General features: G+C 47.3%; 2 protein-coding genes across 4 annotated transcripts in view; both read left to right on the top strand.

Annotated features, from left to right (window-relative positions):
* The window catches only part of CRAMP1 (cramped chromatin regulator homolog 1), a 49,725-nt gene extending 34,704 nt beyond the window's left edge, over positions 1 to 15,021 (top strand). For 2 of the 3 annotated variants that reach the window (XM_069870078.1, XM_069870077.1), the window contains exons 13-21: positions 457 to 531; positions 1,740 to 1,821; positions 2,588 to 2,692; positions 3,942 to 4,120; positions 5,334 to 5,414; positions 7,571 to 7,805; positions 8,073 to 8,237; positions 8,861 to 9,006; positions 10,632 to 15,021. In XM_069870078.1, the coding sequence (XP_069726179.1) occupies positions 457 to 531; positions 1,740 to 1,821; positions 2,588 to 2,692; positions 3,942 to 4,120; positions 5,334 to 5,414; positions 7,571 to 7,805; positions 8,073 to 8,237; positions 8,861 to 9,006; positions 10,632 to 10,796 (1,233 nt within the window). In that variant the 3' untranslated portion in view covers positions 10,797 to 15,021. The remainder of the gene's footprint in view (positions 1 to 456; positions 532 to 1,739; positions 1,822 to 2,587; positions 2,693 to 3,941; positions 4,121 to 5,333; positions 5,415 to 7,570; positions 7,806 to 8,072; positions 8,238 to 8,860; positions 9,007 to 10,631) is intronic. The other variant, XM_069870079.1, reaches the window with a different exon arrangement.
* A 2,432-nt stretch (positions 15,022 to 17,453) lies between these two features.
* JPT2 (Jupiter microtubule associated homolog 2) lies at positions 17,454 to 26,319 on the top strand. The gene is made up of 5 exons (XM_069870270.1): positions 17,454 to 17,539; positions 23,558 to 23,706; positions 24,203 to 24,345; positions 25,245 to 25,290; positions 26,011 to 26,319. The coding sequence occupies exons 1-5, from the start codon at positions 17,496 to 17,498 to the stop codon at positions 26,193 to 26,195; spliced, it is 567 nt and encodes a 188-aa protein (XP_069726371.1). The 5' UTR covers positions 17,454 to 17,495; the 3' UTR covers positions 26,196 to 26,319.
* Positions 26,320 to 26,546: the final 227 nt, after the last annotated feature.

Genomic DNA, 26,546 nt, shown 5'->3' with positions numbered 1-26,546 from the left:
CAGTGGTGGCTGCCCCATCCCTGGAGGTGTTCCAGGCCAGGCTGGATGGGGCTTGGAGCCCCTGATCCAGTGGGAGGTGTCCCTGCCCATGGCAAGGGGTGGAACTGGATGAGCTTTGAGGTCCCTTCAATGCAAACCATGTTATGATTCTATGATTCTGTAATTCTATTTTTATATATGCTAGATCAGTGACAACTCCAGAGCAGTTACAGCAGTTAAGCAGGGAAATGGCTTTGTTTGGAGAAAACTTCTATCTCCATAAAAAATGAAGAAAAAAAAATACATTCCTGGTGGCAAATTTTCCTACTCTAGCTAAGAAAATATTCTGTTGTCTGAAATGAAACAGAGTATTCTAACATATACTTATAACTATGGAAAAACAGAGTTTGGGGGTATAATTTGTGTTGTGTCTGCATGGTTAAAGTACTTTCTCATGCATTTCCTTTCCTTGTCCAGATGCAGTCGGACTTCTTCTTGCCAAAGCCAAGGAAGTTACGGAATAGGCACTTGCGGAAGCCGTTAGTAGTACAGGTCAGACCAGTTTGCACGGTGTTACATGCGTGTTTTTCTTCCCAAGGAGGTATCGGGGAGGCTCTGAGGATTTGGACCTAACCAAAATCAAAACCTGGGCTTCCCTCTTAGGTCCACTTGAAGAGTGCAGACACACTTAGGAAGGAACAGGTGTTTTGGTCTGTATTGTGACTAGCTGTGTTCTCTTCCTTGTGTGAGGAATGTCAGCAAGTGATAGTCCAGTGCATGAGGTGGCTTGGGAAGAATAAAAAGCCTCGTTTCTGGAGGCAGGTTCTGCTCTCTGGGTGTCCTGGCACTGAGGCACAAGCTGCATGTTCACCTGGTGTCCTGATCTCTCGATGCTATTGCAACAAGATCTCCCTTTGAGTCTGTTTTCCTGTTTCCTGCCCGCTACCGGCTGTTAAACTGGGGTGGGTGTAAACCCCCGTAGTGAGATAACAATAGCACTGTTTGAAAGAACAACAATTTCTGGAGGAAAATGGGACTTGTAAAGAGACATGTGGAAGAAGTAGCCTGTTGTCACGGAGCTTTGGGGCTAGGCAGGCATTAACCACCCTGAGATGACTCTGGTAACTCAGCAGAAAGGCACATGCTGCTGTGGGACTGCAGGCCTGTCCTAGGGGCTTGTGGTAGGGCGAGAACATAAGGAAATCTAAACCAAAACTAATGGGAACTTGTTTGAGAACTGAGTTATTGAGTGCCTGTGTACCCTTTGGTCTCTCCTGCGCTGTGTGGGAGTAGGAGGCCTAGGTATTACATACTGGTTTGTGGTACCGAGATGTTCTGGTCTACACAATTCCATGCTTTAGGAGCTCCCAGGTACCTACAGCTACCTTGTTAATTCATGCTCCATAAATTGTAATGGAAGATCCGTTTGCACACAGACTAGATTCCATCCTTGGGATCACTGCAGTAATTCCGTGGGGCGTTGGAAAATTAGGGCCAGAATAATGAGAAAGGAATATAGTTGCAATGAGCGTTTCTCCGAGAACTGTCCATGTGTCTTGTAGAAGCTTACGGGGAAAACATGGTTTGTGTCTGCTGCTGCTTTCTGAAGATCAAGCAGACCTTACTGTTAGGTTGTAGCCATACCATGTAAATACTCTGCTTATTCTGGGAGGTGTCATGAACTTCTGTGCCTTAGACAATGAGCTTTACCCTCTGCTCTGTGTTTAAATCTGTTCTGGTTTATTGTTTCCCTCATGCAGAGAACTCTGCTCCCCAGGCCATCTGGAAATCCGTCCCAACATGTCTGTTCCTTTTCTATTTTATCCAACTCGTCCATTACAGGTGAGTTTGCGTATCTGCTGCCACTGTTCTCTGCCAGGAGGTGGGCTGGAAAGTGTCCCTTAAAACTGCGCAAAGGACTAGTTTCTAAAAAGAGGAAAATACCCTTTCAAAACCACAGAGTCAGTTGCTCGAGTCACTTCCTACAGGATGGTGGGATTGTTCTCCTGGTTCATTGTTAAGCAAGTCATGGTTATGACAGAAGTGTTTTTCCTTCCATTTCCCAAGTATGGAATGCAGGGAAGAGGGAGGAGTTCTCTACAAGGGGATAACATTTTGGAATAAATTATTGAAATAAGAATTTCTTTTTCTGTAGAGTGTAATCATTTGTCAAGATTCTTTAATGGGCTTTCCCTATTTTATAACGAGCTTCCCTGGTCCCTGGGGCGCTGTTTAAACCTCCTGCAGTACCATCAGTGCACTGCCTGTTTGTCCTTTGCTTCTGATGCACTCCTGAGCTCAATGGTAGTACCGGTGATCCCCCATCTTGGCCTCAATCCTGAAATCAACATGAGAGCATAAAAGTTTTCTTCGTTGAAAAATAACACGAGTAGTTTTGATAACTCAGCAGCACTTGCTGTTGCATTCCCATGGTCAGGCACTGGTGAGCTTGCATTGCTATTGCAGGTCTGTTTTGTTGTCTCCACTCCTTGGGTTCCCACTGCTCGCCACTGCTTAGAATTAGTTTGCTTCCGTCGACCTGTGTTGTGCTCTGCTTTAAAGATGTTTGATGTCATTTGCTTGAGAGGTATCTCATCCTTCACCCTAGGGAGGGGCTCGTTTCGGCCAATCCAGTCCTCACTGACTAAAGCTGCTGTCTCTCGTCCAATTGTGCCCAAAGTTCTTCCGGCGCAGGCCACCAGCCACCTCTCTAGTAAGTCCTTTCTCGAACAGAGCGAGAGTCACGGGTATGTCATTATCTGTGAGATGTTACAGTGTTGGTTTCCATTTCCTGGGTAAAATCATGAGTGTCTTTAGGAGCTACAGAAAAGAGCTGTGTTAGCACTCTCTTCCTCTCTGGGGGTTTGTGTGCCTGCAGAAAGGGGCAGTCAGGGGTGGGGCAGCCTCAGACATGCTCCCACCTGGTGTCTGGCCTGCAGGCTGAGCAGGGGCTTGGAATTGTAACCAAAGAGGAGCACTTGGTGGTGTTTTGTTGACTTTGGAAAGGGATTGTGACATGGTCAAAAGGGACTTATTGGGGAGTACAGGGATGGGATGAGGGGGAACTGGTTTTCACGTGAAAAAGGGAAGATTGAGATGAGATCTTGGGAAGAAATGTTTTCCTGAGAGGGTGGGGAGGCCCTGGCCCAGGCTGGCCAGAGCAGTGGTGGCTGCCCCATCCCTGGAGGTGTTCCAGGCCAGGTTGGATGGGGCTTGGAGCCCCTGATCCAGTGGGAGGTGTCCCTGCCCATGGCAGGGGGTGGGACTGGATGGGCTTTGAGGCCCCTTCCAGCCCAAAGCATTCTGTGGTTTTAAATAGCTTATTGACTAAGGTGGGATCATGAATTCTACAACATAAAACTGTGCCTGCATGCCCCAAGCAAACACTGTCCTGCAACAAAAAAATCGGTCCTGTAGTTAGAGCGATTCATGAGGTGAAAACAATGACTGCCTCTGTGTTATGTAGAGAATTCTCTGTGATGGGACGACACTCGGATGTTTTAAGGGGATCCTAAAGGTCTGAGTGAGGTTGACCCTGCAACAATATAAGTTTTTTATATTGAGTCTAAATGGCACGATAACAGAGTCAGGCTATGTTGGTTTTATAGCTTCTAGTGAACAATTGAAAATTCCTAGAAATTGCATAACCAAATCCTCTATTTGTAGGACAAAATAGGAAGATAGAAGGAAAGGGCAGGGGGGAGAACTGGGATGTTCCTCTGAACTGTGTCGATGTACCTGATAACGTGGAACTAGACAGAAAAACTACAGATTTGAGCTGAAAGAAATGTTACTCTCTGTGAAGAGGAACAACTGATGTAGCTGTAGTTACCGTTTTCACTCTGTACATCTGTTAAGTTTTAACTATGGGCAGTTTAAAAATCATTTATTAGATGAGTTACAACAGAGTAGTTGCCTGAAAAAAAGGCTTGTAATGTGTGCTTTGCTTTTTTTCTCCAAAGGTGCTATCGACTTGGCAGCTAAAAGTGCTGGCATTATCCCAGGTAGCCCCGTGCCTGTCCTGGATGCGGATGGTTTGTCAGGTGTATCTCCATTGTCACCAGACGGAGTGACCACCGTGGTGACAGCACGAGAGTCAACAGTAGCACATCAGAATGGAGGCTCCATCACCACCGTAGAGGTCAGAGTCTCTGGAATGTACTTTGTAAAGCGTCCTGCTGTTTCAGTGTGTAAAAAGTGACACCTCATTGCGCTCTGCAGCTTCCTCACACAGGGAGGAGGAGGAGCAGGTGCTCTTCTCTCTGGTGACCAAGGACAGGACCCAAGGGAATGGCAGGAAGATGCCAGAGGAGGGTTAGGTTGGACATCAGGAGCAGGTTCTTCCCCCAGAGGTTGGTGGAGCCCTGGAACAGCTCCCAGGGAAGCAGTCACAGTGCCAAGGCTGACAACATTCCAGCAGTGTTTGGCCAAGGCCCTGAGCTCCATGGTGTGAGTGTTGGGGTGTCCTTTGTGGGGACAGGAGCTGGACTCGATGGTCCTTGTGGGTCCCTTCCATCTCAGGACATTTCACATTTCTATGATTAATGACTCTTGGAACTTGCTGTTAGACACTTGTATCGTGGCAAACCCACTGCACTGTGTTGTAGAGGGTGCATTTTGCGGTTGAGGAATCAAATCATTACCACATTGAAAAGATTTCTACCCTATAGAACAGCTTTCAGCTGTGAAACTGTTGAAGTTTGCCATCCAGAAATCTGTGCTGGAAAAGAAACAGGAGCATTCCAGTAGAAAGTAATTCAGGAGGGAATCTGAGGAAAACATGTGCATTTAGGGATGTATTTGGAATGGAAACTGATTTCTCCTTGCCGTTTCTTTCATTGCAACCCAGATCATAGAATCATAGGATAATAGAATAGTTTGGGTTGGAAGAGACCTTAAAGATCATCTAGTTCCAACCCCCCCTGCCACACCTCCCACTGGATCAGGCTTCCCAAGGCCTATCCAATCCAGTCTTGAACACCTGCAGGGATGGAGCAGCCACAACCTTCCTGGGCAACCTGTTCCATGGCCTTCCCACTCTCATCATGAAGAAATTGCTCCTTATGTCTAGTCTAAATCTGCCCCTCTCCAGTTTAAAGTCATTCCCCATCATCCTGTCACTCCATGCCTTTATAAAAAGTCCCTCCACAGCTTTCTTCTAGGCCCCGTTCAGGTACTGGGTATGTTAGTCCGTGGCATTTTCTTGGGGTGTTGATGGTTGATTTTGAAAGTCATGATATATAGAAAAAGATGGATGAAGGGTGAAGTGCACTTGTCTCTTCTGTCCCCAGAACTGTTTGTACAGTGTCTTGTGTAAATGTTTGTTGCTCACATGGTTTCTGTTGTGCTTCTAGGGCTCGGGCTCTGGGTGTCGGGTTCCATTCATCAGCCTCCCAGCGCGACATGAGCAGGAGGTGGTTCCTGATGGCTTCCAGGTAGAGTGTCTGTCAACAGAACGGTTGCATCAACTGGGTATTGTTCTGAAGACGCCACCGGTGTTACTGGTTAGAACCTCTTGTTCCCATGTAGTTGGTGCACCATTAGTTCTGTAATGTGGGAACGGAGATCTCTGTCTTCTGAAGAAGTTTAAAGAAATAAATTAAGCAACGCTGCTTAAATTAATGTATATGCTGTTCTTTAAAAGCAAATCGAAGCTGGCATCTTACCTCTGAAGCACAGACAGGGTTTAGGTGTTTCTTGATAAGGCAGAGGAGCTTATAACTGCTCTGCTGTATCGTATGTGTGTATTTTGGCCATCACGCAGAAAGGGTTCGGCAGTTGGGGGCCCTGCGGCGTGTGTGTTGCTGGAGGAGGAACACCGAGACTAAACCCATGATTATAGTGCCAGCATTCTCTTCAGGGAATCGCTTTGCGTTATGCTGGATCCAGTAAGACGCAGATGCTAGAAAGCAACTGTGTCAGCACCTAAGTTGTGAGAAAGTATGTTGTCATCTCATCCCCAGCGTCCTTCTCCAGCGAGACCCGGGGCCATGTGTTAGACACGCCTCAGAATACAGGCTTTTCTTTTTCATCAGTGGAAGCACTTTCCACCCTTCCTGTGACAAGTACCTGTGGAAAAGGTCAAATCAATGTGATCGGTGAGCATATGGGAGAAGAAGATTTGTTTTATAGCGCACATGTTGGGACATGAGACTACCAGGCTTGCAGTAGTGGTCTTGGGGCCTTAGGTGCCGGTTCTAGCTCTCAGGACAGCTTTGTGTATACTAAAGGAGAAAGAAACCCCACAGAGCTCTGTGATGAGGCAAAAACAATGAGAAGCCCTAAAAAAAGATCAGTTTTGGTTTGGGAAGTCTGGCTGTAAAGAGGAGTGAGATAGCAGTTTAGCATATTTGTGTGTTCAGTTCTGGAAGCCCCAGCACAGGAAGGACATGGATCTGTTGCAGCGAGTCCAGAGGAGGCCACGGAGACGATCAGAGGGCAGGAGCACCTCCTGTATGAGGCCAGGCTGAGAGAGCTGGACTTGTTCAGCAAGTCTGGGCTTCCCTGGGAAGCTCTGCTAGCTGAGATCAGTCAGATGTTGACTGTAACTCTGCTTTGAAGTGACATCACCTCTTCAGACCTGGCTCTGAATGTCATCACGCAGCCTGAAGAAACTGGTTCACTCTCAAATTAAGTTGCTCCAGCAAATATATTTGCCAGATTTAGCAAAACTGATATCCTTCTTATCGAGCAGCTGCTGTCTTTAATTCAATTGCTCAGGAGCTCTGATGAGGCCACGGCTATGATGCAAGGGCTGGAGCCCCTCCTGTATGAGTCCAGGCTGGGAGAGTTGAGGTTGTTCAGCCTGGAGATGAGAAGGCTGTGGGGAGACCTTAGAGCAGCTTCCAGGACTGAAAGGGGCTCCAGGAAAGCTGGGGAGGGGCTCTGGATCAGGGAGTGTGGGGATAGGACAAGGGGGAACGGTTTTGATCTGAGAGATTGAGATGAGATCTTAGGAAGAAATGTGTTTCTGTGAGAGTGGGGAGGCCCTGGCCCAGGTTGCCCAGAGCAGTGGTGGCTGCCCCATCCCTGGAGGTGTTCCAGGCCAGGTTGGATGGGGCTTGGAGCCCCTGATCCAGTGGGAGGTGTCCCTGCCCATGGCAAGGGATGGAACTGGGTGGGCTTTGAGGTTCCTTCCGATCCAAACCGTTCCATGATTCTGTGATTGTATGGTATCCTTTTCAGCAGTTATAGGGTTTTTTGCCTAAGCAGAGGCAAATTATTTCTTAAGAATTATCTTGTAGTCTCATTAAAGTCCTGTTTGTTTTATTACGATGCTTGTTTCTGTCATGTAGGCTGTAGGAAATATTCTTTGCAACGTTACAGCCCCATCTTTGTTCAGATGGTTTGGCAGAATGTGGGGTGAAGTAGATTTGCTTACGCTTACAGGTATTTTTCATGAAATAATACAAAAAAAACTTATGTATTCCTAAATCTTCAGGAATATTGTCTGCTGGATTATTAGTCTTTTTTTTTCCCCTTTCTTAAAGGCTAGTTTTTAACCTGATGCTTAGGAGCGAAGCTGTTTCTTTTCAGACAGATTTGTAAGTCCTTCACAAATTAAGGAACAACACTGTGTTTCTCGTAACAGGGCACACCAGTCCTTTCTCTGTCAGAGCTGTCCAAGACTCCCATCCAGAATGGTCTGTCCACCCCTCCGCTTTCCTCATCAGAGGCTTCCAGCACCCGGCTCTCTCCTCCCAATGTTTCTGCTCTCTTGGATATTTCTCTGCCCGGCCCACCTGAAGATGTGCTCTCTCAAGGAGAACCTGCTACTCAGATTAGTGACTCCATCATTGAAATCGCCATCAGCTCTGGGCAATACAGTAAGCATGCGATTAGCTAAAGCCTTCCTAATTAGCTTGAAAAAGAATCCCTCTCATTTTCTATATCAACAGAAACTTTGCTGGGAAGGAATTCTTGGTTATTTTTTTTATTATTATTTGTTGGAAATAAATTCCTGTGCCTTGCCTTAGCGTGTAAAGGGAGGGGAGGTTTGGTGGCGGTGGGTTTTTTCCTAAGCATATATTGTGGCAGTGTCTGATAACTTCAGTGCGTTGACTGAATCGGTGATTCCTGACCTTGGCTTACAGGTGAAGGTGTTTCTCTCTCTCCTGCAAAGCTGAATGGCAGTGACAGCTCCAAAAGTCTTCCGTCCCCATCCAGTAGTCCTCAACAGAACTGGATTGCCTCTCCCAGCCATGACCCCCAGTGGTACCCCAATGACTCCACAGACTCCTCTCTCAGCAGCTTGTTTTGTGAGTGTCAGCATGCCGAGAACTGCAACAAAACCACTCTTTCCTTTAAAAAAAGAAGACGACAGGTGTTGATTAGAAGTGAATCCTTTGGGAAAATTGTAAATCTAGTAGGACATTTGTAGAATTCTTCCCTTCTCGCTTTCATTTCAACAGTGTTGCTTTAAATACATTTTCTTTCCCTTTGCAAGTCTAGTCTTGAAAAGATCCTGGTGCAAGATTGGGGCCCATTCCCTGGGACAAATCATTCCTTGGCAATTCTTTGTAGTCTGTTTGGAGCCTGACTCATGGGTTAGGATGAGACGTTTTGCCAGAATGAAAAGATGCCCTTAGCTCTGCTGTTGGGAGAACAGGCAGTGCTGTGCTTGGTGAGCACAATCCCAGAGACGTGAAATCACTGAGGTTGTTTGGGGTTTGAGAGGTGGGGGTTTTAATGGCTGTTAAATGGGGCCAATGTAATGAGTCTTTGCTCTTGGCAGCGTGCTGGTGGCGTTCATGCTGTGACACAGATTTTAAGAACAGAAATAGATACTTGTCCTTCATTTTCTCTTCCCTTGTCCTTCTCTCTATCCTCCCAATTGCAAACATTCGGTGCAGCAACTCACTGATGTGTCTCTTCTTTATAGCAAGTTTCATCTCCCCCGAGAAGGGACGGAAAATGTTGCCAACTCCTGTTGGGACGGCCAGCGGCACTTCCTTACTGGGACCCAGCCTTCTGGATGGCAACTCCCGGGACTCTTTTGTGTCGCGGTCTCTGGCAGATGTGGCAGAGGTACGTCACCCCTCACCGCCAGCCCCACTGCCTCTCTTTGTGCAGCAGTATCGTCTGTTGTCCATCAGCCTTTCCTGCGGTGCTGACTGCAAAGGTGTTTAACATACACACTTTATCTTAGTGAAGCAAGGTACAGTCTTAACAGGAAGGTGTCAAACGACGCGAGGCCGTACGGCACCAGAGTTGGTGCAAGAACGTGTTGTGAGCACCTTCCACTCAGGTTCTTTTTGCTGGGAGTGACCACATTTACCTTGTTGGACATCTCTTGTCATCCTTCTGTTTTGTGTGTCCTGCTTCGCAGAGCAGGAATTAAAAATACTAAAGATGATAGAAAGGTCAATAGTGGTGCAGCTACAGTACAGCTGGAGAACTGCCAGCAGTGTGCACTCACAGCCCAGAACCAACCGTATCCTGGGCTGCAGAAGGAGAAATAAGGCCATTTCCTTGAGGCCGTATCCTCTCATCCTGTCACTTGCTGCTTGGGAGTAGAGACCAGCACCCCCCTGTACGCATACATTCTGACTTTGGGGGGGCTTGTCCTGATGGAAGGAAAATGTCATTCTTCCATTGCCCTTCGGATTTGGATGAGGAGGTTCTGTAGAGACATTGTAACCAGGAGCTACAGCAGACTTGTGCTGTTGTTATGTCCCCGTGGCAGCTTCAGACTCCGCGCATGGGGCTGCTTCTTCGCATAAATATGAAGATTCTGCTTATTTAGTGGTGAGAATCTGTCAAGGTGTGTATTAGTTAATGGGATATATGACAGGTGTTTCTTTGGACATGAAATGATCCTGCAGCCCTTGGTCGTCCAAACTGTCTTTGGAAGAACACGGGGTAACCACCGTTTCGGGCACCGGAACTCTTGTGGCAGATGTGGGTTTGTGCAGGAGGCTTCAGAGGAAGCAACTGTCATTGAAAAATGGCTTTAACAAGGGGAGAATTTTGAAAGGCCTTTTATTAAGTGTCCTGCAGAATCAAGTTCTGTTGACAAGTGCTGTTATGTCTGAGGTAACATCTGTAGAGCTTTTGTACAGAGCACCTACCAGTGCTCCTTAACGCTGGATTAAGGATAGGCAGGAAGAGGCCCGTTGAGGCTGTAGGGTTTTGGATTTTAGAGGCTTCCCTTAGGCATGGATGAGAGCTATTCTCTAAGTTGGATAAAGCAAGGTAAAGTGTATCTTTGATACGAGGAGAGGCTGGGAGTGAAGATGAGGGAGCCAAGCTCTTCTCAGGACAAAGGGCAATGGGTACACATTGTAAAACATGGAATTCCAAGAGAACTTTTTTAATGTGTGGGTGGTCAAACACAGAAACAGGTTGCCATGGGAGGTCATGGACTCTTCATTCATGGAGGTAATTCAGTGCCTAACTGGATAATCATAGAATCATAGACTCATAGAATCATAGAATAACCAGGTTGGAAGAGACCCACCGGATCATCGAGTCCAACCATTCCTATCAAAAGTTCCGGGATAAGTTCCGGGGCAGCCTATTCCAGCTGACCGTGTGTGAGCAGGTTGGTTGGACAAAACAATGTCAAGATGCCCTTTTCCAACCTAAACAGTTCTGTGATTCTGTGACATTGCAACTGACGTAGCTCTTCTTTTCTCTTGTGTCTCTTCTAGGTGGTGGATTCCCAGCTGGCTTGCATGATGAATGAGAACAGCATAGATTACATATCTCGTTTTAATGATCTTGCCCAGGAGCTATCGATACCTGAGCCAACCCGCAGGGAGATTCTGTTTGACGGAGGAGGTGGTGGTCCCCCTATCGGGGATCTCTCGCAGTGAGTGTGTGAAACCAGCAGGCTGGTGTAGACTGTTCAGCTAAAGCTGGAGCTTGCAGCGCTGGATCACGGCAAGGGCAGGTTGTAGAAAAGCAACTGAGTTGTCCCCATCATGTACGCTTCTATCTAAAAGAGAAGCATTGCCTTCAAAGGTCTGAAGAAGTACTTGCAGGTCTCGGAATGTGCAATATACTGGGAACAACAGAACATGAAATAGTGCTACAGAAAATGGTGTGTCCCCTGCATCCATGAGACAAGATGGCAGGTTCATGGGACAGTCCTGGACTTGTACTTTGGGGCAGCCTAAGCAAGATGCTTAAGCAGGGAAGGATGTTGCCAGAAGCTCCCCTATGTGAATTATTTTTTGTGTAGTAGTCAAAATGCCACAATTTTGGATCCATATTGAAGTTGTGGAGCGCGAAGGGTGGGCCTGGGTCCAGGAACCATTTTGCATCTTGACACGTCCTAGCTGACACCTTTTACCAGTCAGTTAAACCGAAGTTTCTTGCACTCTCTTCAAAGGCGCTGTGACTCTACGATGCTTTGTTTTTGTAGACATTCTGTTTCTTTGGCTGTGTTTTGTTGTTTGACCATTCCAGCAGGGGCACGTAACTCTTGTTTTGTCGGGGAGCTCCGATTCACCCCACTCCCCAACTGCATGGATCCCTGGGGAGTTTTCTCTATTATTAAAGCCCATCACATGTCACAATCCTAATCACCTTCACTGCACTCATGTTCTTCACCTTTGAAACTCTTCATCACGTTGCATAGTTCATCCCACAAGTGGGAAGGTGCTTTTTGGCTTTCCCTGAAGAACGGTTGCTTTTTAAGTCAGGAAACACTGCAGAAGAGCTTACTGGAATCACTATGAGAGCTTTGTCATAATTAGTCTCGGCTTTGCTGGAAACCTCTAGATAACACCATCTTTCTCCACAAAAACTGAGGATTTACCCCAGGGGAGAAAATAGGAAAGAACGTCGTAATGTATAGAAACACGTAGTACATTAACACTAAAGTGAGATCTGTTTTGTGTTATGACGAGGAGAGGTGTCAAGTCCTACCTTAATCCCTTCGTCCTTCCTTATTTCCTCCCTGTTCTGTGAGTTCCAGGTGCTCTGTGGTAGCTGAGGGCATCATTTCTCATTGTAGTCCCTCCCAGGCACTGGTGGGTCTGGTGCTCCCTCTGTTAAATCCCTGTGCATTTCATGTCACTGTTGGAGTAGACCCAGATCCTGATAACCAGTGGGTTCAAAGGAATAGAAAGTTACCTTTCCTACAGCTGGTTCTCCATTGATTCTACCTTTATAACTCAGGAGACTTTTCCTATTTCCTTTCCTACCAGTCAGGAGCGAGAATACCTTTATTGTGCCCCTTTTCTAAGCCCATGTCTGCTTCTCCAGTACAAGGATGTCCCTTGGCTGTTTTAAGTAGCTCTGAACTTACTCAAGGGACTGGTCCTATATAAGCCTCACCTTTGTATGAGAAATAAACAAACCTTTTCCATCTTTTAGGCTGTTATCAGGGGTTCTTTTTCCCAACTTGCACTATACCTGGTGGGTGTTGTTCTACCTACCTTTAGCTACTTCTGCGAGGCATTTGGCTGGGAGTTTTTTCTTGTAACCTTGCTCACAATGCACTGATTGGGTTTGCTGTTTCCCCAGTCAGTTTTACCCCCCCTTTATGTACATTTTTTTTAACTGCTCTGTAGTTTGCCTTATGCTTTCTATTGTTAGGAGAAAATGTAACAAGGTTTCTGAAGCACCTTTTGTGTGGCCTAGAGCAGCCTTCCTGGTTGCACTCCAAGGAGGGAGGTTGGGATGGCATTCAAAGGGGATTGGGTTGCTGCCTTCTCCTCTTTGACATAGGAACCAGACAGATTTGTAAGAACAGCATTAGCGCCACTGAATGTTGCCAGCAAGGAGGCAAACCTGTGCTACTGGCAAGAAAACAATCAGGACTAGAAGAACAGATAATTTGTGAGCTGACTTCCTACTCTGACTGCATATCATGTGGGATATTGAGTCCTCCTGCCATTATTTCTCTTTCTTTGTTCTTACAGAGCCTTGTTTGAGAATCCTGTTGCAAATACCAGGAAATTATGCAAACCTAGAATATAAAAAGTTGAAGGCAGTCAGAAAAATGAATGCATTTCCCCTCAGTGTGGGGAGGATGCCGCTTAATCTTGAGTGACATCTGTTCATCTCAAGTCTCTCCCTTTCAAACTTTTGTTTACAGTTGAGCTGTGTTTTGGCTCAGTCTTTCCCAGATGTTTTCGTCTTGGTTCTTACATCAGTAACACTGATTTTCCTGTATGCTGTAACTCCAGAAATCCTCGGGACTTGCAGGACAAAAGTAGGGGGAGGAGCCTGCTGGATCTGTGGCTGACAGGATGTGCAGGAGGGGATGGGACACATTCTAATCAAGAACTGTACAAAAATAATCTGAACTCTAGTTCTTAAACTGCTCGACATTGGAAGACCAGCCTGGCAGCCTGCAGTGTGTTTTGGTAGCATGACAAACAGTTCATCTTCTTCACCCATGCTGATAATGGAGTGGATGTGACCCTGGTTTTAACTCTTGGGTTGCTTGCAGTTAGTTCCCATTGTTGCTGCACCTGTATGGCAGAGCACTTTGAGATCCATGAGGACTTTGTGCTGTCTGATCAGGGAGCTGTCAGGCTGCTCTTCCTCAGCCCACCCAGTCGCCGTTGGGGAATAATGGACTTGCAGAGTGAAGTCAGCGCAGTGGCTGTTGGTAACGATGCCATGAGATCAGAAAACTTCAATATCCTGAACCTTTGCAAGTAGTCTTAGACTGCCAGGTAATAATGCTGCGTGAATGGCAGAGGTCAGCTCAGCACTTGGAATGTTGTGGTTCAAAATGTTTGGAATCAGTCTCTTAAACGCTGTCATTATGCAGCAGAATATTGTGTCAGAGACGCAGGGCTTTGCCCGCTACAGTTTGGTAATGAAGCCCTTTCAGGGCAAGTAAGGCTTCTCAGGGGAAAACTTGCAAAGAACTGAGATCATTGTGGTAATGTTGAATTGATTCAGAATTTGTTATCATTATTATGTGACAGGTCACTTAAAAAACCACCTCTGATTCCACCACTTGGTTTGGGGTGGATGTGCTTTACACCACCGAGCAGTCTCAGTCTGTGCCTGACTGCCAAACGAAAAGCTGTGGGAATCGAAGGGGTGGGGGCTGTGCACCCGGACATCTGTGTGTGCGTGTGTGTCTGCATATTCTGGGGTTTTTTTGTAAAGCACAGACTTTTTCATTGTTTATGTTTTGAGCTTTCCTAAAGCCACAGGAAACCCCACCTGCGCAGTGAGCTCAGGCTGGCCTCTGCGCACACGCTGGCGCAGGCAGGAGGGGGTTTGAGGTCGACGTGAGTAGCTTTGTGGGGCACCATGAGGTGGCTGGAAGAGACACGTGGACACTAAGCATCCATTTCTGGTGTTAATTCCTCTAGGCTTTCCCCTGATTGGTTTAGCAACTTAAATGAGGAAGATATGAGTAGTTCAGCCAGGTGAAGGCAGACAATTCAGTGTCTTGTCTCGTAGCCTGGGTGAGAGGCTGCGCTGCATGCTGAGAGCTGCATGTACCCAGGGCTGGGGGTTTGCTGCCTGGTGTTGCATCCTGGTGACCCCCACAATTCATTGTGTCCCTTATCACTCACCTTGCTAAGCATAGGAATACGAATAGTCCTTAACATGGCACTGCTAAACCTCTTCTTGACACCCCTCTTTGTATTTCTAAATTGAACTAAACAGCTCCGATCAAGTCTAATCTATAATGACATCTCATTTACTGACTCCACAGATCCCAGAGTGCAAATTAAGTTGCATTTTGGTTTTTATGCTCAGACATTGGATGCATTTATAAGGAAAATACTGCACTTTTTTTTTTTTTTAACCTTTTCCAACCTTTGAATCTCTTAATTTCACAGCGATTTGTAACTGTTAACTAAGTGAAACCTTGGCAAGCACTACGGCAATAAGTTATCATTCATTGTTGAAACATGATAACTGCTTTAGGGCTTATGGTTCTAGCAGCAAAATTAATGCTGTTTCTTTTAATAATAGTTAAGCCATATCATCTAAGGTTTCTGGCTTGTTTGAGATGTGAATTTGTTTTATAGATTATAAATATACCTATATAGTGTATGTATAAAGCAGAATGCCTGTCCTTACTGATTATTTTTTGTACCATATTGTAAATTATATTATTTATTCTTTACCAATTTTGGAAAAAGTTGTTTTGGTTATTTAATATAATATACGAAAGCTGTTAAACTTCCTCTGTTTAAATTTCCAATTCAACTTGTAAAGCTGTTTTTATTCTTGTGCATAAATACATACTAATACTTGGTCTAACTTAAGTCTGGTGTCTTACTTGCCATTCGTGGCCCATCAGATTTTTCTGTTTAACTTTTATTTACATAATAAAAAATGTGTCTGTAAGGCCAAGCCATGCAAGGTGAAATTCTGGTTTTACTGAAACCACTGGGATAATGTTCATGGACATCTCCCATCACAGAATTTCCATTATTTTCACCGTGGTGAGAGAAGGTTTTGGTTGGGGTTTGTTTTGGCTTCACAGCTTCCATCCCTAGCAGTGTCTGCTGACCCCAAGTGACAGAAATTAGTCAAACCAGGGGGAATCTCTCCTGAATGTCCTTTGGCTGTGGTCACCAGTACCAAGGGGAAGAGAAGGGGGGAAAAAAACGCTCACTAAGCAAAAGGGCACGATAAGAAGAGTACTGTCTATCTTGGTTTTTATTTTCTTTCCTCTAGCTTTTCTTCCTTCACAGCTTCACGGCAGCAGGAACTTAATTTGAGCCGACATGTTTTTATATAGCCACTACCAGAAAAAGTCTTTCCCCTGAATGAGGCAGAGAAGCCCAGAGAGGCTGCATAGTGTCCATCTGCAGAGCTTCCATGACAACATGCAATGAGGTGCAGGGAAGCCGGTCTCATCCACCTCACCCTGCTTTGTACAGGAGTTTGGACTGGAGAAGGTTCCTTTTGAGTTGAATTATCCTATGACCTCTGTCATTAATTGATTCCTTTTTGCACACGTGCAGGATTTTGGTCTCTCAATACACAATGGCAGCTTTTGTTTAAGTATGTGCTGAGAAAGTTCACGAGTGTTCTTAAACCAGATGATAAATCATTAAGACTGTTTTAAAAAGCTCAGCAAAAACCTTGTTAGTGATATTCTGTGATCCTTCCTTTCTATCCCTAGAGCGAGGACTTGTCTCAGCCACTTGTGTACTGAGAAAACTAGGTGATGTGACCCAGTCTGAGTTTGTTCTGTGCAGCTCCTCCGTGCTGTGACGCAGGCTCACAGCGAAGAGCAACCTTCAGCTCTTTTCTGCCTTGCGTTGAAGCTGCTGCTGAATCCCACCCCTGGTTCTGCCCCTGGACTCTGCACTGGTGAGACCGAACCTCAAATCCTGGGTTCAGTTCTGGGCCCCTCACCCAGAGGGATGTTGAGGCTCTGGAGCGAGCCCAGAGAAGAGCAACAAAGCTGGTGAGGGGGCTGGAGAACAGGCCTTATGAGGAACGGCTGAGAGAGCTGGGGTTGTTTAGCCTGGAGAAGAGGAGGCTGAGGGGAGACCTCATTGCTCTCTACAACTACCTGAAAGGAGGTTGTGGAGAGGAGGGAGCTGGGCTCTTCTCCCAAGTGACAGGGGACAGGATGAGAGGGAATGGCCTCAAGCTCCACCAGGGGAGGTTCAGGCTGGACATCAGGAAAAAAATTTCTCCTGAAAGGGTCATCGGGCCTGGCAGAGGCTGCCCAGGGAGGTCGTGGAGTCCCATCCCTGGAGGGGTTTAAAAGATGGGTAGACAAGGTGCTTGGGAACACGGTTTAGTGGCAGACGGGTATGATCGGACTTGATCTCAAATGTCTTTTCCAGCCTGGTGATTCCGTGATTTTGTACTTGATGACCAGAACTTAACAGTGTAAAAAGAGAAGGAAGGAGTTGGAAGTAGAGAATGTTAGCAGGGAATAAATGAAACAAAGCATGAAGTTGCAGTTTGAGTACAGAGTTTTCATCTGAAAGAGGGGAGATTGAGATGAGACCTTAGGCAGAAATGTTTTGCTGTGAGGGCAGGGAGGCCCTGGCCCAGGTTGCCCAGAGCAGTGGTGGCTGCCCCATCCCTGGAGGGGTTCCAGGCCAGATTGGATGGGGCTTGGAGCCCCTGATCCAGTGGGAGGTGTCCCTGCCGTGGGCGGGGTGGGATTGGATGGGTTTGCTGTCCCTTCCACCCAAACCGTGCACTAACCTCACACCCCTCGGTACCCGCAGCAGCCCCAGCGCCCCCCGCCCACGTGACCCCGGCCCGCAGCTCTCAGCCAATGGCCGCGCGCCTCCCCCTGACAGACGCGCGGGGCGGCCAATGGGACGCGCCCTTTCAAGCTTCCCGCCCTCCGCGCGGCTCCGCTGGTAGGTGGGACCGCGAGGGAAAGCCGGTCTCCCATTGGCCGCTCTAGTGACGGGCGGGCAGATCGACCAATGGAAGCGCGGAACGGCCCCGCGGCCCCGCCGAGTGGGACGGGTGAATTCTGATTGGCCCCTCGTTCGACGGGCGCGCGGCTCGGCCAATGGGAGCGCGGGGCGGCCCCGGCGCGCGGGCTGCGGGGCGGGAGAGAGCCGCAGGGCCCGCCGCGCGCCGCCGCCGCCAGCACCACCATGTTCCAGGGCGCCGAGGCCGAGCCCGCCAAGCCCAGCTCCAGGTGAGGGGCGGGGGGCAGAGAGCGAGGTGGCAGGAGGAGCCACGATGGGGGAGAGCCTGTGATGAGGAGGGGGGCTGGAGGGGAAGCCATGAGGGAGGGGGGCTGTGATGAGAGCAGGGAGCGGGGGGCAGGAGAAGCCATGATGGGGGCGCCTGTGCTGAGGGGGGTCTATGATGAGGGTGGGGCAGCAGGGGGAACCATGATGGGGGGGTGTGTGATGAAGGGAGGCAGAGGGGGGACGCATGGGTGGGGAGGGCTGTGATGAGGGGAGAGCAGAGAGGGGGAGCCATGATGGGGGTACTGCAGAGGATGGGGGCTGTGCTGGGGTGTCGGGCAGGGAGGGATGCTGTGATGGAGGAGGCTGTGATTAGGGGAGGCAGGAGGGGGAGCCATGATGGGGGAGGGGGCTGTGATGAGAGGGAGGCAGAGAGGGGGAGGCTGTGCTGAGGGGAGGGAAAGGGGGACTGTGCTGGGAGTGGAGGAGGGGAGAGAGCAGAGGGGGGAACTGTGCTGAGGAGGGGGCAGAGAGGGGAGGCTGTGCTGGGGTAGGGGGCAGAGAGGGGGACTGTGATAAGGAGGGGCAGAGGGGGAGCCATGATGGAGGGGAGGGGGGGCTGTGATGAGGGGGGGCAGAGAGGGGGAGGCTGTGCAGAGGGGAGGGAAAGGGGAGGAGGGGAGAGCGTTGGAGGGGGTGGGGATGTGCTGGGGGGTGGGCAGAGAGGGGGGCTGTGATGGGGGGGCACAAGGGGGAGCCATGATGGGGTTGGGTGCAAAGGGGGAGGCTGTGCTGGGGGGGATGAGGGGAGACAGAGAGTGGGGGGGAGGGGGCTGTGCTGGGGGTGGGCTGAGAGGGGGTCTTTGATGGGGGGAGGGGCTGTGATTAGGGAGGAGGTAGAAGGGGGAGCCATGATGGGGGGGCGCAAAGGGGGAGGCTGTGCTGAAGGGAGGGAAGGCGGGGGGTGGTGGGCAGAGGGGGGGCCACAATGGAAGGGGCTGTGATGGGGGGAAGGAGGAAGGGGGGCTGGGGCTGTGTTGTTGGGGAGCAGGAGGGGGGTGAGGCAGTGGTGTGGGGGAGCGTCGTGATGCGGGGAATGAGGGGGCTGTGATGGAGGGGGGCAGAGATATGGGGGGACAGGGGAGGGCTGTAATGGGGAGGAAGCAGAGGGGGGCTGTGATGAGGGGAGGGAAGGGGGATCTGTGATAGGGGGTCAGAGGGGGGGTCGTGCTGGGGTGGGGAGCAGAGGGCTGGTCCCCGCTGCAGGGTTTGCAGGGTTCTGGTGCTGTTCCTGGGCGAGGTCATGGATCCTGAAGGCTTGGAGCTGGAGGGATGGATCCCTTTGTGCAGTGATTGTCTGCTCAGAAAGGAAGGAAGGAAGTGTTTGAAACCGCCAGTGTGATTTGTGTTCATCTTTTATTCCCATTGCTCTCAACTATGATCTGGTTTTAAAAGATTTGTGAGGACGAGCTGCCCTTGGTGTGGTCTCTAGGGAGTTTCTGTTCACCTGGTAATTTTGAAACCGTGTTTAACTTGTAACTTGGGTTTCTGGATCGAGCCTGGAATGCCATTGTGACTTTCTGGTTAGCAGCGAGCAATGCAGTCGAGTCAGTGTGTTTCCTGGCATTGGGGCAGAGGGTTCCATCCAGCCGGGGAGCAAGAGCCACACGGACAGTGATGGGAGCAGCCTCAGCACAGCAGGCAGTGCTGGATCTCCTAGTGTGGTCTCTGGGGTGTGGGGTTGGGATGGCAATTGGACCAAATGACCTCAGAGATCTTTTCCCACCTCAGTGATTCCATGATTCTATGGTGATCATTGACCATTTGTATCCACTGCTAAAAAGCGCTTGGTTTGGGGGCGCTTCTTCCAGAACTTATTCTATTCATGCCCTAAAGCCAAATTTGATGATAATGCGAACCCGTTTGCCATTCTTAATGTACAGAAGTTTCTCTGATTAAAACTGTGCCTAATTCCAAATCCCTGCAGCAACCACCAGCAGCTGTGGTAGTGGGAAAAAATGACTTCCCAATGTGAAAGTCTTTGGGAGAAATTTGAAACAAATGCTTTGCATTTCGAGAACTTCTTAATGGAGAGGTCTTACTATAAGACATAAATGACACTAGAAGTATTTTTATTGGCAGTTTCCACTTCAGTAAGTGTCCGGTGTGATGTATCTCCGCTGGTCCAATCAGCATACGTGGCGATACAGCAAACAACTAATTAGCGAATCGAAATAACCACCTGGATTTATTTTATTAAACTTTATTAAGGGTGCTTTGTGTTTTTAAGGAAGTTTTGCTTTTTCAAAATAAAAGTAGGAACTGCATATCTAAGAGTTGCTGTTGCTCTGGGAGCACAGGCGGGCAGAACTTTGTTACCTTGCTGGTGCACACTGTAGAGATGTGTTGCATTTATTTATCTTTACTTCCTGTAAGACAGGAGCCGTTCCACAGCTGCTGGGTAGAGCTGAAATGTGGCACGTAGCCATCTCGGAAAGGTGACACACGTGTTCCCCTTCTCCCCTCAGTGGTACCAGGATCTCGCAGAGCTCTCAGATCGAGAGTGTAGCTGACTTAACAAAGCTTTGCTCATGAGGTGAGGGAGGGGCGTTAGGAGCCGTGAGTCTGTGTTGCTCCAGCAGCAGAAGGGCTCCTGGTCATAGTCTGGTCTTTGTCTTAGAGCCTGGTGTCCCACACCTGAATGTTGTCGGCTTTCTCCTGGCTGCCTTAGTGATAGTCTCATGTATACTGCAGCATTCGTGCTTCACCAGCACTGTTGGAACTGCTGGAAAACTGGTCAGGTTTCAGGGTTGAACTGTCAGACAGGAAAATATATATTTATTTTTTTATGTAGCTGTGTCTCAAAGTAGGGGGTAAGTCTTGGCACTGATTCCATGGTTGGCTGAAAGGTTTGATGAGGAAAGGGCATTCAAATTCAAGTGTGTTACAACATGGGGGGCTGGGGAAGGAAAAAGGTCCACAAGAACTCATTAAAATTCTTCAAGTCTGCCTGGAGAGAATAAAGCAATTAGCAGAGGCTTTTAAACTTTCAGGGTGGGGTTCCAAGTTTAGCTGTACTAGATGAATTGACAGACTTCAGGTCTGCTGGAGGGGAGGAGAAGAGGCAGGCTTAGATTCTGTAGAAAACGAAGGGATATTTTTTTTTCTTTACCGTTTAAAACAAAGCAACACCTCTTCTTCCCCTCCCCTCTTCACAAAGGAAAACGGAAGATCTAACTTATCTGGCTACAAGGCACAAAAATCTCTTCATTCAAGCTGGCCTTATACCAATATAAACTAAAATGACTGCTAAGTGTATGTTGAATTTCCTTGTGCGCTGTTGAAGCAGCTCACCCTGGCTTATCAAGTTTCAGATGCTGTTTTCCACTGGTAGGATCCGCAGGCTAAATCTCATCTCTTACTTGGTGAGGGAGACCTGTGTGCGTCACTCCAGTCTACAACCCCGTGACATGGAGTAGAAGGAGGTCGGCAATGCTCCTGTGGCAGCACAGCAAGGAAACTTGTGTTTTCCCAGTGCTTTGGGTGAAGGGAAGGAGCGCGGAACTGTTCTCTCTGCTGTCATGGGCTCGAAGGCTTTATTGCTGTACCTGGAGTTCATCTCTGGTAGTTCCTCTGAGTGACTTGGTTATCTGGCTTTGCGTTAGTGAGAATTTTATGGGCCTGGTGTCACAGGCCCATAAATTGAAAATTGATGGAGTATTTGGAAGGAAGCAGTTAGAAGATCCTGAAATTGAAGGGGTGAATCTGCTTGGTGCTTGCAGAGTCAAGACGTTTGTTGGGTGGCAGAAAAGTCACCTATTATGCTGATCTCAAAGTGCCTCTGGAGCACCTCAGGTGATGCCTCTGGCTTGTTCGTTGCAGCAGCTGGCATTTCTGTGTACTGAGCTGAAAATGGGAGGACAATGTAAGATTAACCAGTGTTGGGTTTGTTTTGGTGCTTGATTAAGTTTGTTAACTGAATAATCAAGGTATTTAATCTTAAAATAGAGTTTCTCTAGAATTTTTTTCTGCAAGCGATCTTCAATCCACTTGCAGGAATGAGAAGTATTTGATTCTTGTGACTAGTTGTTTTTCTTAAACCAAAAAGATCTGAATGTAGTTATTTTGTTATTCCCTCCTGTGCTTGTAGATGTGTGTTAGGAAAACAGTGTGGTAAATAGAGTTAATATATACTATCAGAAACTCTGTATGAAGCATGTTTCTCTTCCTTTCAGTCTCTTTGATATCATACTTGGAACTCAAGAAAGACGAGAAGTGTTTGTAGCTGAAGAGAAATGGGCAAGGCCAGAAGTCACTTCAGTTATGTGAGGGATGCTAGCAGACCTGCTTGTTTACCAGGAGCCCATTCCCAAACTCCTCTAGGTTCTTTTTATTGTTCCCTTTTCTCTTCCACCTCCCAAGTTTCAGTGCTTGAACTGTCTCATAGTTTATGGACCGTTGTGAATAGTCAAAATACTTTATTTCTCTGTAGGCTGTCTGTTTTATTGGTAGGTTCAGATCTTGTAGGGAAGCTTGGAGCACAGTTGGACCTGTCGTCTGTTGAATGCTAGACTGTAAATGAACTGTCTGCTCGGATGTGATCTTACCTGTGAAGTGGAAAAGGCAGTTGTCCTTTCCACTGAAACTGTAGTTACTCCCTGAAGCTCTTGGGGTTCATGAAATCCACAGTCGTACTAGGGATTAAAATACTGAAATTGGCCATTAGAAACAGTCTCTGAGGCTGGTTCTGGCTGGATAAACCACTCCCAGCCTTTTTTCTCTCCTTCCTCCCAAAGAGAATTCCCCTCTGCATTCGGAGATCAAAAATGCTGACGGAGCTCATTTTCTGACTGGGTGGCCAAATATCTCTGCTTTTGGGAAATTATCTTAGAGTTAACTTAGAATAGGTCTTGGCTCTGAGAGGTGCCTCTCCTTATGCCTGGCAGACATTGAGTCTGAAAAGATCTGTGGAGGAGATGTGCTGTATTAATTCACTGACTTCTGAATCCTGCTCAGGTAGAGTGGAATGCAGATCTCTCATTCTATAGCTGTTCTCTTTGTATAAAAGCGAAGTTAGTTTACAACCCAGATCAAGTATTCAGATGCAAAGAGGCATAATTCAGCTGCTAAGATTGTGGGTAATAGGTCAAGCAGACATAACTGTGCGGCTTATCTTTGATACCTGGGCATTCATCACTTTCCCATGCTTTTTCTGTTATCTTTCGAATCCACTGGTTCTGCTCCCAGGTAGCAGTTCAAGTCCTTCTCAGGACAGGACTTGCAGTCTGTTGAACATGATATAGCTGTTAACTGTGGCCTTATTCCTCGAGGACAAGTGTGACTTGGTAGGTTTTCAAGAAGTCAGTCCATTTCCTCTGTAACCTCCAGTTTTTATGCAGATCTGTTTGGTTTACCTCTGGTGCAGAGCTTTGGTCTTAATGGATTTGCATCTTGACCACTAAAAATCTGGCTGCTTGGCATTCCGCCTTCTCATTCTAAACTCTGCAGCAGCTGATATGATAGCTGGTGGTTGGAAGTAGCTGATTTTTTTTTAATAAGTATGAAATGTCTGCTTTTATTTAAGACCTGATAAGTTGGAGCTGTGTCACAGATGTTGAGTTGGAATGTGCAGTTTAGCAGAAAGCCTGACTCTGTAGTGGTTACTTTTAAAATACTGCCTAGAGCCATATGCCTTCTGTACATCTCCTGATGCTTCTGAGCAGCACTGTAAGCGCGGCTGTTTGTGCTGGTGGCAGTTACAGCCGTTCCAAGGAATCATCAAGAACGTGATGGTGAAGGTGACTGACCAGGAGGCTGGCAATGTGTGTGCTGAACTTGAGAATGTTTTATTAGAAGAGCTCTTGAAAAGTAGATCCTTCGTGGTGCAGCAAATTACCTGAAGGAAGTTCAGATCAGAGTATTCATAACATACAGGGGAGAATAGGGAGGGGACACCAAAGATGTTGAGTGCTATAGATTTTGTACAAAGTTTTATCTTTTGCTTCTCTCATTCTGCACTGTAGGGTATTGAAGCCCCCAGGAGGAGGTTCAAGTAATCTCTTCGGGAGTGCAGAAGAAGTTTCTTCTTCAAGCAGGCCACACCGTATGGCATCCAACATCTTTGGAGCATCAGAAGAACCTCAAAACATTCCAAAAAGAACAAACCCTCCAGGTAAGGGCAGCCACCTCCTTCAGTACTGTTGGTCTCCAAATTGCAGCACAGAATTGGTTTTGAATTCCTAAAGCAGAATGCTGTGATCTGTCTGTCTTTATGTTGCATTTTCACAAATTGAGTGGGCTTAAATCTATTCAGACTTCTGAAGATATGAATATTTGAGTGATCTACATGTTCACAGACTTTTTAGTATGTCACCCAAGTCTAATTCTTTCAGAGTTTTGAGGTCTAGGAAATGATGAAAGGAAACTGCTTCTATTCTAGTGCAGTGTCATTAGTTAGCTGCAGTGAGTACAGCTCCGAATCAGAGGTCCTGTAATGAGTTCTTGTCACGAAGGATAGCAAGTAGTATCTCCAGGCAAGCATAAGTAAGTCTCTAGTCAGTAGGAGGGTCCTAGAACTCTTTGAAGTCTTGTATGTTTGCCTTTTTTTTTAATATAGTGTGGTAAATCTAAGTAATTTAGAAAAAAAAAATCTAACAACTGCCTTGCAGGAGGAAAAGAAAGTGGTATTTTTGAAGATTCTGGTTCTGCTCAGCCTCGTCCACGCATGAATCCACCTGGTGGCAAGACAAGTGATATCTTTGGGTCTCCTGTATCTCCCAGCGTTGTGCGAGCACACCCAAACAAGCCAAAGGTACTTGTATTTCTGGCATTGTCAAATCAAGAAGCCAACAGCTCTGAGGCATTCTGAGGTCCCTTTTTGGTAACATGTTCTCTTTGGGATATCAGATCTTGGCGTGCTCTGTTGTTTGCATAAAACTATTAATTAGGCTGCAGATGTGTGTTCAAAGAGAAGAATGTGCTTCCCAAAGCCTTTGGTCTTCCCTGTGAGTGAGGTACAGCTGGAGCCCTTGGTATGCAGCCAGGAGGCATTGAAGCTGTATAGAAAGAAGGCGTTTCTCTCTTCTGCAGTTTGGCAGAGGTGACTGTGATACCAGCTTTGCAAAGTCACTGAGTACCAGTAATAAATCTTTACGTGGCCTGGCTGTGCCCTTCACCTCCCTGAAATAAATGGCTGCATTCAACATGAATGTCCTTGAGCAAGAGATTCAGCGATCAGTAGTGAAAAAGCAAGCTTGGGATCAGGACCGGCATGGACTTGATTTTGTGATGTCAGATGAAAGTGTCTGGTGCTGCTGGTGTTCCAGCTGGGAATGCCATCTTCTCCAGGGTGTGGGGCATGCTTGACAAGAATGGTGATCCCAGACCTTTGGGCTCAGCTGTTTATCGTAAACAAAGTTTTAAGACTATAGCGAACTGATGTCCTGTCTTCATCTGTGTTTCACTGAATTAATGGTCTGAGATGTGCACTGTGACATAACCAGGAGGTCCCTTCTACCACTGCTTTTGGAATCGTGTGGCAGTGGAGGGGATGCGGAGCTGCACGCAGGGCCTGTAGCTGTGAGCTTCTACCAGGATCATCGTGTACACTTAGATCAGGCACAAAGATAAGCTTTCCAAAGGGTTTTGTGGCAGAGTTACTGTTTGAGAATCATAGTGTAATGTACTAAGACAGCTTTGGTTTCTTTGCAGGATCACATTGTCTTGAAAGAAGATGAAACACCAAAGAAGCTAGAAGGTCAGGAGGAGAAATTTCTTTCTCTGTTCTCTATATATAAGCTCTAAGGAATAGTTTCTTATGCTTTGTCTTAAAAACATGAGACTAAGACTGGTAAGATTCAGGATAATACAGCTGAGAACTTTTCTTTATCTAAGTCAGAAATTTAATCGCCAGTCTCAGGGAAATGATTCTCTTCCTTTTGTTAAGGAAAACACCACGGGTGTACGTCTTGATACAATGTCTGTATATATACCTTGATACTGTGTGTGTGTACATGGATAAGTATGGAATCTATATAGATAGAAAACCATCCCATCAGATTGCTGCTTCCTCCCTTGCCATCTCCCTCAGGTGTGTAATCTTGGCCTCCTGTAGCTGAACAACAAAATGCATCACTGCTCAGGTAGCAATCGTTAACGAGCGGTGTGAACGCTGCTTCCCAGCTCAGGCTGTGAGCATTCGCTGCTGCGTTGCATCTCCTTGTTGTCTGACCCTGCCAAGGTGATTCTGGAGGTTTGTTGCTCAGCCTGTGTATCCTTGTGAGGAAGAGAGGAGTTGTGAAAAGTGAAATTGTTCCTCAGCACCGGTTTCCTTCAGGAAAAATGTACAAATAGAGAGAAACCTGACTGTGTGATGGGTGGGAGGGGAGGGGAGGGAAGTTGTGCAGCCCACGGAAGATGAGGCACTTTGTGCATTACAGAACACCAAGTTGATCTAATCCCTTTTCTCTTTATTCAGCTACAGAAAATATCAAACCACAGCTAGAAGATGGAGGTGAGAAAAAAGATCTGGGCAAAGAGGAGCGATGCAAGGAGCCAGAAGCCAAGATAGACAATCATGAGCCCCGATTAGGGCCAAGACCACGTTCACACAACAAAGTCCTCAATCCGCCGGGGGGGAAATCCAGCATTGCCTTCTATTAGGGTCATCCATTCACTCTCCCTAACGGAGTCCGCACAGAAACTCTTGTCTGTGGTTGCGAGGTCAGTTTCTAGACTGCTGTTTGTGGGTGGACTCTGAAGCAGATGGAGAGGAGATTGCGCTAATGCATATAAGGAGAATAATGTGCTGATTTGGGGAGGGGGGGCTGGGGAGGGAAGGGGCGCTGTGGAAGATGCGAGTACGGAACTGCCTGGGGTCGCAGAGGGGACATTAATGTAACTTTGTGAAAGATCAGTGCTACTTTGTGGTGAGTTCTTCAGCCTGTTAGGTTTTTCGCTAGCTGGTGGCTCAGGACGCTTGTGGAGCCAGGCTTATCCCTACGGTTAACCCTC

Source organism: Phaenicophaeus curvirostris, chromosome 16 (assembly GCF_032191515.1).
Source record: "Phaenicophaeus curvirostris isolate KB17595 chromosome 16, BPBGC_Pcur_1.0, whole genome shotgun sequence".
Lineage (NCBI taxonomy): Eukaryota > Metazoa > Chordata > Aves > Cuculiformes > Cuculidae > Phaenicophaeus > Phaenicophaeus curvirostris.
This window is presented reverse-complemented; position numbering and strand designations above follow the sequence as displayed.